Source organism: Heloderma suspectum, chromosome 15 (genome assembly GCF_057233095.1).
Source record: "Heloderma suspectum isolate Gila_16-S chromosome 15, 16-S_ref, whole genome shotgun sequence".
Lineage (NCBI taxonomy): Eukaryota > Metazoa > Chordata > Lepidosauria > Squamata > Helodermatidae > Heloderma > Heloderma suspectum.
The window spans coordinates 19,391,822-19,400,733 of NC_139472.1; the positions used below are offsets into that span (position 1 = coordinate 19,391,822).

An 8,912-nucleotide genomic window follows, 5' to 3' on the forward strand; every position below is an offset into this window, starting at 1 on the left:
CAGCCACATCACATTGTTGGCTCATATTCAGCTTGTGATCTACGACAATTCCAAGATCCTTCTCACTTGTAGTGTTGTTGAGCCACGTATCCCCCATCTTGTAACTGTGCATTTGGTTTCTTTTTCCTCGGTGCAGAACTCCGCATTTATCCCTATTAAATTTTATTCTATTGTTTTCTGCCCATCACTCATGCCTCAAGGGCTGGTTGGGGAAAGAAGCTGGGGCTGAGCTCTAGATCTAGAAGCTAGGGCTGACCTACCCCAACCTGGGGCCCTCCAGATATGTTGGACCGCAACGCCCATCATTGCCAGCCAGCATGGCCAATGGTCAACAATGATGGGAGCTGTAGTTCCATTTTAAGAACTGCTTTTTAGTGCTTCCTTCTGCTGCTGGTTTTAAGTGCTGGAATGGTTTAATTTTTTGTTGCTGGTTTTATCCGGTATCATTTCTATTCTTTGGTTTAATGTTTGCATTTTCTCATTTTAATGTATTGTGCAGTACTCAGAGAACACCGGTAATTGGGCGATTTAAAAGTCAATTAAAAAAATGAGTCCAAAACATCTGGAGGGAGCCGTGTTGGGGGTGGTTGGGGGAGGTTGAGATAAGACTCACCTCTGATCCAGCTGGGCTTTCTTTCATGTTCTTATAAAGCCAGAGGGGCAGGGGGCATCTGCTTGCCACCAAGGAGCAGAAACTCCCCTCGCTGCTGACCACTGGCCATGCTGGTTAGAGCTGATGGAGTGCGAGAACATCTGGAGGACCAGAGGTTCCGCCTCTTTCCTAAAGGGTTGCGCAACTTTATGAAGGGCAGGTCTACTAGCAGCTATAAGAGGACCTTCAATTAGGGGTAATGGGATTTGTAGTCCAACACATCTGGAGGGTGCCTGCTTGGGGAAGTCTGAGATGAAACACCTTTGATCTCACCCACTCTGTGTGACATGCCAGACCAGCTGAGACAGAAAAAGCCCACCTTCAAGGTGGAGTTTGAAAAACCCTGCTCTAGCCAGTTCCCTGCCTCCTGCTCCCCAATTTCTGAATTTTGCTCTCCCCCCCATGCATTTTTTCTGATCCCCTGCAAATTCAAGAATCCAAATTTTCTGACCCCCCCGCCCCGCAAATTCAAATTCAAGAAGAATCCCCATGCTTTTGGGAACCACCTGAGAATCATCCAGCTGCCACCTTTAATTAGGGAAAACAAAATCCACAGAAAGAATTCTCCAGGGTCCCGAGCGACGTTGCAAGATGAGCAGACAACATTAGGATTCCGTCCTTTAATTCGCCCTCTACAAAAGCTCTGAAGTGCTCTCCAGGTTGTCCCCTTGCAATTAGCAGGACAAGAAACACTGTTGTCAAAACGGATTGCTGCCTCTTTGGAAAGAAGGGCTGGAGGGTTTGGGATGATGTAAACGCACAGTTAATCCATACCAGGAAAGGGTCTCGCTCCAAAGGACCTTGGGGAGGTCCTATGACCCCTGCTAGCAGGACTCCGGAAGTCCAAAAGCCTGCAAAATGTTATGGATCATCACATTCTATCCCTCTGTCCTGCAAGCTTCCCAGAACTGCGTGTGTATCAAATGCTTGCTGTGTGCTATCGGACCGACGGAGAGGGATCAAGTTGGTGACTTGCTTCTGGGTCCAATAAAGCACATGCAAAAAATGGAAAATGGTGGGAGTAGCTCACACTGCTTTCCCACTACAAGTGTTGCGTGGAGATAGTAGCAAGGGCCTGGGCAGCTTTCAGACTAGGGCTCTCTCCTGACGTGCTTGGCTCCTGGAAGTTGCCTGGTACCTGAAAGCCAGACCGGGATGGTTTCTTTCGTGAAGAACGAAACGCACCTCTAGAAGATGCTATGGTAGTGCGATATATAATATATATCTCAAGTCTTTATTGCATTGGGAAAACGGATAGAGCGGCAGAATGGGTGTGAGAACTATGCCTGGTCCTCAAATGATCTCCTCGTCTTCATCCTCGTCGTCATCCTTGGCTATAAAGTGTGCTTTTCTGAACTCTCGCCTGTTGGTAGTGGCCCGTGTGAGAGGGGCGGCCGGGAGGTCCTAGAAAAGAAACAACCCTATTATTATTATTATTATTAGACGAAAGGGATGGATGCGCCCGATCTTGTCAGATCTTGGACGCTAAGAAGAGTCAGCCCGGGTTAGCACTTGGATGGGAGACTGCCTGGGAATCATGCTTCCTGCACTGAGCAGCGGGTTGGACTCGATGGCCTTGTAGGCCCCTTCCCACCCTATGATTCTATGACTTTCTCTAAAAAAAAGACTTCTTATAGCAAGAGTTAAACCCAACAGTAGCCTTAACACACAAACCAAGGTTGCTTCAGAAAACTGGGATACCCAGGGCATGGCCTGAAGGCACACGAGGCGGCCACCTTGCTGGGTCTGGTCAGCGCTTGAGACCACCTGGGAACCTCATGGAGCCTCTTTGAGTTCCATGATGGAAGGAAGGTGGGATATAAATGTGATGAATAAATAAATACCCTACTCACAGGGAAACCTGAGAACCAGCATGGAGTTAGAGGGCTGGGCTTCGCCTGGCGAGTTCAAATCCCCATTTAGCCATGAAGCGTATCGAGTGACCTTGGGCCAGTCACAATCTCTCAACCTGACCTACCTCACAGGGTTGTTGTGAAGATCATAACAAGAGGAAGGGGAGGGTCATGTATATTGCCCTGACCTCTCTGGAGGTCCAACCAAAGCAAACACATCTTACGGGCCGGCCTACACACAGTGTTCTTCAGGGATGCAGCCCGTATGTTAAAAAGAAGGCAAGTGACACCTACTTTTGGAAGGTCTCCGGGGTGAGTAACGGGTTCATTCTCTGCACAGCACTTAACCCCACAGCTAGCAATACCAGCATAACGTATGCTAAACGAGGAGGCAAAATGATATTCCTCGAAGCTACCCTTATAGAAGGAACAGCACTTAAGACCACAAGAAAAGCAGCAGTCCTGTGCATCTTTACTCAGAAGCAGGTGCTATGGTGTTCAACGGGGTGCATTCTCTCGCACAGCCTTTCCCAACCTGGTGCCCTCCTGATGTGCTGGACTACAACTCCTGTCAGCCCCAGCCAGCCACATCTGGAGGGTGCCAGGTTGGGAAAGGCTGTCCTGGTAAGTGCATTTCGGCCTGCATCTCTCCTCCTGGTCTTTCGTCGGATGCCCCTACCTGCATGAATGCCACGCTTCCAAAGAACCGATCCACCGGCAGCGGCTGGTTACTGTCCTCGTTCAGGAAGGCGCTGTTGTCCAGCTCGACCACCTGGTTCCGCACCTCCTCAGGCTCCATTTCTGAGTCGTCCGACAATCCAGCTCCACAGCTCTCCTCTTTGCCTTCCTCCTCCTCCTCGTCCTCCTCCTCCACATTTTGGACATGGGGTCGGAAGGGTGCTTCCCCATCAGCCTTCGGAAAGCAGCTGTCTGCGCCCGGCCCCAGCGGTTCTGCACAGAGACCGGCTTGGTCCCGCAGCACTCCTTCGGTCGCCTTAGGAATCGCCTTCCCTTCACTCTGCAGCATCGTCTTGCGGTCAGGCGGACCCGCTTCCGAGGGGAGTCGATTAGCAGGCTCTCTGGAGAAGAGGCCGCGGCTGGTGCTGCCACAAACGTCAGCTCCTCGGCTCTCTAACTTCGCCAGGCTCCTCTTTTCACATTTCAGCTTCTTGGAAGGGCGCCTGTCGGTCGCTTTGTGGGAAGGACCCTGTGAAAAACAACAACACAGCCTTAAGCTGCTGCCTCAAATCAAATTTAGATGACAAACAGGGCACAAGTGACATGGAAAATGCTTCTTCGAGCACCCTCTGAGGACCACGGACAACATGGGGCAGTTCCACGGTGCCTTCTTGATGACTGCTTCCTAACTTTGAAAGTTCCCATCCTCTGGGGGTTCATTAAAGGGGAGTCAGTTAATTTTCTGGAACTGATGCAAGAATCCTCCCCACCCCTCCATCCCCTTAGCCCCTTGCCTGCTCTGATCTGTAACATAGGAAATGTATGCCTGGGAAAATTCTGGAGCAGATCATAAAGCAATCCGTCTGTAAGCACCTTGAAAACAATGCCGTGATTACTCGAAGCCAACATGGATTTGTCAAGAACAAATCCTGCCAGACGAATCTGATCTCATTTTTTGATCAAGTAACCTCCCTTGTGGACTGTGGGAATGCTGTGGACATATTATACCTCGACTTCGCAAAGCTTTCGACAAAGTGCCCCATGATAGCTTGATAACTAGCTCAAACTGGGCTAGATGAAACAACGATCCGGTGGATCCACAGTTGGCTACAGAATCGGACTCAAAGAGTGCTGATCAATGGAATCTTCTCAAACTGGGGAGAGGTAACGAACAGGGTACCACAGGGCTCAGTCCTGGGCCCAGTGCTCTTCAACATTTTGATGAATGACTTGGAGGAGGAGGTGCAGGGAATGCTGATCACATCTGCAGATGACACAAAATTGGGCGGGATAGCTAATACTTTGGAAGACAGAAACAAAATTCAAAGTGATCTTGATAGACTGGAGTGCTGGGCAGAAAACAACAGAATGGCATTTAATAGGGATCAATGCCAAGTTCTGCACCTAGGAAAAAGAAACCAAATGCACAGTTACAAGATGGGGGATACTTGGCTCAACAACACTACGAGTGAGAAGGATCTTGGAACTGTTGTAGATCACAAGCTGAATATGAGCCAACAATGTGAAGTGGCTGCAAAAAAGGCAAATGCTATTTGGGGCTGCATTAATAGAGGCATAGCTTCCAAATCGCTCGAAGAACCATTAACAATCTCAGATATGCAGATGATACCACTTTGATGGCTGAAGGCGAGGAGGAGCTGAGGAACCTTATGACGAAGGTGAAAGAAGAAAGTGCAAAAGCTGGGCTGCAGTTAAACCTAAAAAACCCCAAGATTATGGCAACCAGCTTGATTATGGCAACCAGCTCTAACTGGCAAATAGAGGGAGAAAACGTGGAGGCAGGGACAGACTTTGTCTTTCTAGGTGCAAAGATTATTGCAGATGCTGACTGCAGCCAGGAAATCAGAAGATGTTTACTTCTTGGGAGGAGAGCAATGACAAATCTTGATAAAATAGTGAAGAGCAGACATTACACTGACAACAAAGGTCCGCATAGTTAAAGCAATAGTATTCCCCGTAGTAACCTATGGCTGCGAGAGCTGGACCATAAGGAAGGCCGAGCGAAGGAAGATTGATGCTTTTGAACTGTGGTGCTGGAGGAAAATTCTGAGAGTGCCTTGGACTGCAAGAAGATCAAACCAGTCCATACTCCAGGAAATAAAGCCGGACTGCTCACTTGAGGGAAGGATATTAAAGGCAAAACTGAAGTACTTTGGCCACATCATGAGAAGACAGGATACCCTGGAGAAGATGCTGATGCTGGGGAAAGTGGAAGGCAAACGGAAGAGGGGCTGACCAAGGGCAAGATGGATGGATGATATTCTGGAGGTGACGGGCTCGACCTTGGGGGAGCTGGGTGTGGCGATGGCCGACAGGAAGCTCTGGCGTGGGCTGGTCCATGAAGTCACGAAGAGTTGGAAGCGACTGACCGAATAAACAAACAAAAACAGCTTCCAAATCCTGGTTAGGCCTCATCTGGAGTGCTGTGTCCAGTTCTGGGCACCACACTTGAAGAAGGATACAGACAAGCTGGAGAGGGTTCAAAGGAGGGCAACAAAGATGATCAGGGGACTGGAAACAAAGCCCTATGAAGAGAGACTGAAAGAACTGGGCCTGTTTAGCCTTGAGAAGACCGAGGGGAGATAGGAGAGCGCTCTTCAAATGCTTGAAAGGTTGTCCCAGAGAGGAAGGCCGGGATCTCTTCTCGATCATCCCAGAATGCAGGACACGGAATAATGGGCTCAAGTTACAGGAAGCCAGATTCTGGCTGAACAGCAAGAAAACTGCCTGTCAGAGCAATACGACAATATTGTGTTGTCCTAGGGACATGACCCATGTCCCATGACCTAGGGAGGTGGTGGGCTCTCCCACACTGGAGGCATTGAAGATGAGGCTGGAGAGCCATCTGTCAGGGATGCTTTGATTTGGATTCCTGCATTGAGCAGCAGGTTGGACTCGATGGTCCTTTAGGCCCCTTCCAACCCTACTCTTCTATGATTCTATGGGGATAACACCATTATCCTAAAAACAGGATGGTGCTACTGTGTTCATGCCCTGCATGTGGGCTTCCCAGAGGCATCTGGCTGCAGTAGGCAGTCCTTGGGTCCCATCCAGCACAGCTCTTCTTACATTCTCTAACCTGCCAGGTGCCACTCAGCTCCACCCCCACCCCGTGATCAGTTAGGCCCCATTCCTTAGCTCTAGGTCAGGGGTGGGCAACGTGTGGCCTTCCAGATGTTTTGGTGTACAATTCCCACGAACCCTCACCATTGGGAGTTGTAGGCCAAAAGCCCTGGAGGGCCACACCTTGCCCACACCTGGCTCTTCCCCACCCGTCTCAGGGCCTGAGCTTCAGAAGGCCTGGCAGCCCTCAGAAAGGAAGGCTAAGCGCCACGTGACATCGGTACATTTCCATCCCGTTATTCTGTTTTCCCCGTCCCTTCCTCTGCGGCCCCTAAGTGCTGTGTACATCCGCAGGGCTACATAAATGTACATTTCGTATTGCATGGTTTCTAGATTATGTTTTTATTTGCGTTCGTTTGTATTTGTATCATTGTGCTGATCGTGGTTCAGACTGACTTTGTTTTTGTTGATTATATTATGAATTTCTGTATTTGGGTGTGTACGTCACTCTGAGACGACTCTTTGCAGTGGGCTAGGACACACACATTTAATCAATACTACTACTAATAGCCAATAATCATTGTGAGGCACATTCTGCATGTGCAGCCCTGTCTGTGAGTCGAAGCTCACTGGATGACCGTGGGACGCTACTCTCTGCGTCTACCTCACAGGAAAAAGAGTCTTGTGACACCTTAAAGACAAGCAAGTTTCTCATGGCATAAATAAAGCCTACCCTCCTGTTGTTTTTTTTAATCTTCAAAGTGCTACAAGGCTTTGTCTTGCCTTTGCTGTAGCTGACTGAGACGGCGAACCTATGGAAATTGCTACCTTACAGGGTTGTTGTGAGGATAAAACAGGCAAAGGGGGAAACTACCGACACTGCCCAGAGCTCCTTCAAGGGCGGGTGGGGCAAAAACAAAGGAAATCTTCCTTCCTGCCAGCAGTCTTCGGCTTGTCCAGCGGGTTTTTCCCTGCAGGCTCTCCGACCAAGAAATCTAAAACCGGCACAACATAAGCCTATCAGTAAAGCTGCACGAATCCGTGGAAGTCGTGCCTGCCGGCCCATTCTGAGCCCGCCGCAAAATCCAGGGATCTGATCAGTGCAAAGCGGTGGTCCGTGGAGAGAGACAGTGTGGTGCAGTGGTTAGAAAATCCAGGGATCTGATCAGTGCAGAGTGGCGGTCTGTAGAGAGAGACAGTGTGGTGCAGTGGTTAGAGCCTCCTTGCTCCAAACGTGGTGCCCCGCAAATGTGTTGGGCTGCAATTTCCACCAGGATGGGAGTGGTAGTCCAACACGTTTGGAGGCGCCACACTGGGTCGGGGTCGGTTAAGGCCCGGGTTCGAATCCCCGCTCGGCCATGGACGCTTCTGCCCAGTCACTTTCTCTCAGCCTACCTCACAGGGTGGTTGTGAGATCCACTGGGTGTGTGACCCACGCAACTGCCTGGGTCTCCTGGGAAGGAAGGAAGGAAAGATAGAAAAGTAATAAGTAACTAATAAAATTACATTATTATTGAGCCCAATTTGCATACACCTTGGCATACATTTGAATAAATCAGCATACGCAGAGCTTGAGGCAGCCAGCACCGCCCTGCTGGGGAGGGGACGATTTGCGCACATTTGAATATATTAGCATATGCAAATTAGGAGGGTCAGCGACTCACCCTCCGGGGCCGCATGAGGAGGCGGCTGGTCCCCAACCAGGTCGGATCCACCAGGCACCATCACCTACTTCCGGCAGCCCGCAAAGCCGCTTCCGCCCCAGCTGCGACGCTTCCGCCGAAGAACGTCCAATCAGAGTGAGGAACGAGGAGGAACGCCCGCCTCCTTCCGACGCCAGAGCCGCCATCTTTCTGTGTGGCAAACGACCCCGCCCGCTTCCGGCAAGGAAGCGCGCCTGCGCCGGCGCAGGGGAGGGGGGAAGCGTGTCGCCATCTTTGTTCAGGGCGCGCCGCGCAGAGACGAAAAAAACGCCCCTCCTTTGTTGAGAAGCCGCCGTTTGTTTCCCTTCAAGCTGTCACCCCAGTTAAGAGCCCAGGACTAGGGAGAAAAGGCTCTTTCTCCCCTTCCCGTCGCACTTTTAGCGGCCAGGCCAGACCATTTGGTGCTCGCGCTGAGGGTAGGGGGGCCATCTTTGTAGAGGGCAACGTCGACATTTGCGACGGCGCGGAACGCAGAGTCACCAAAAGTGTAGAGAGACACCGCACGCCAAGTTTCCGGCTTCAATTGAGCCTTTTATTCCTGCCCAAGTGAGAGACGCCCATGGAAATCAATACAGGAAATACAACATTATGGGAGGGGTTGTGACGGGGCGGCAGGTGCCCCTCCTCAAAAAAGGAAGGAAAAGGAAAACGACTGCAAAGAGAGGAATCCTGCTATTTCTAACACGGGTCTTATGCATGTGTAGACAGAGAAAAGTGCTACAACTCCCAGCATGCCCCAGCCGGCCATGCTGGGAGTTGTAGGACGTTTTTCCGCCAAAGCATGCGTAGGGTTGCACCTCTGCGTAGCCATCCATTCACTTCGTTATAAAGTATCTGCAGTTGATCGCTGCTGTGCAAAAACGTGTGTGCGGGGCGGGCTGGCGGGCAAGCCTCAGATGTGACACTGGACACTGTTCCATGGAAAGCTGAGGAACCAGGATG

At 50.5% G+C, this 8,912-nt stretch overlaps 1 protein-coding gene across 2 annotated transcripts; it reads right to left on the bottom strand.

Moving 5' to 3' along the window:
* Nucleotides 1-1,257: 1,257 nt before the first annotated feature.
* Nucleotides 1,258-8,006, bottom strand: C15H1orf174 (chromosome 15 C1orf174 homolog). Of its 2 annotated transcripts, XM_084822168.1 has the most exons (5): nucleotides 7,932-8,006; nucleotides 7,663-7,720; nucleotides 7,142-7,450; nucleotides 3,185-3,712; nucleotides 1,258-2,056 (listed from the first exon to the last, which is right to left on the bottom strand). In XM_084822168.1, the coding sequence occupies exons 3-5, from the start codon at nucleotides 7,331-7,333 to the stop codon at nucleotides 1,946-1,948; spliced, it is 831 nt and encodes a 276-aa protein (XP_084678294.1). In that variant the 5' UTR covers nucleotides 7,334-7,450; nucleotides 7,663-7,720; nucleotides 7,932-8,006; the 3' UTR covers nucleotides 1,258-1,945. The 2 variants fall into 2 exon arrangements, with proteins under 2 accessions (XP_084678294.1, XP_084678295.1); XM_084822169.1 differs by lacking the exons at nucleotides 7,142-7,450; nucleotides 7,663-7,720.
* Between the last annotated feature and the right edge of the window lie 906 nt (nucleotides 8,007-8,912).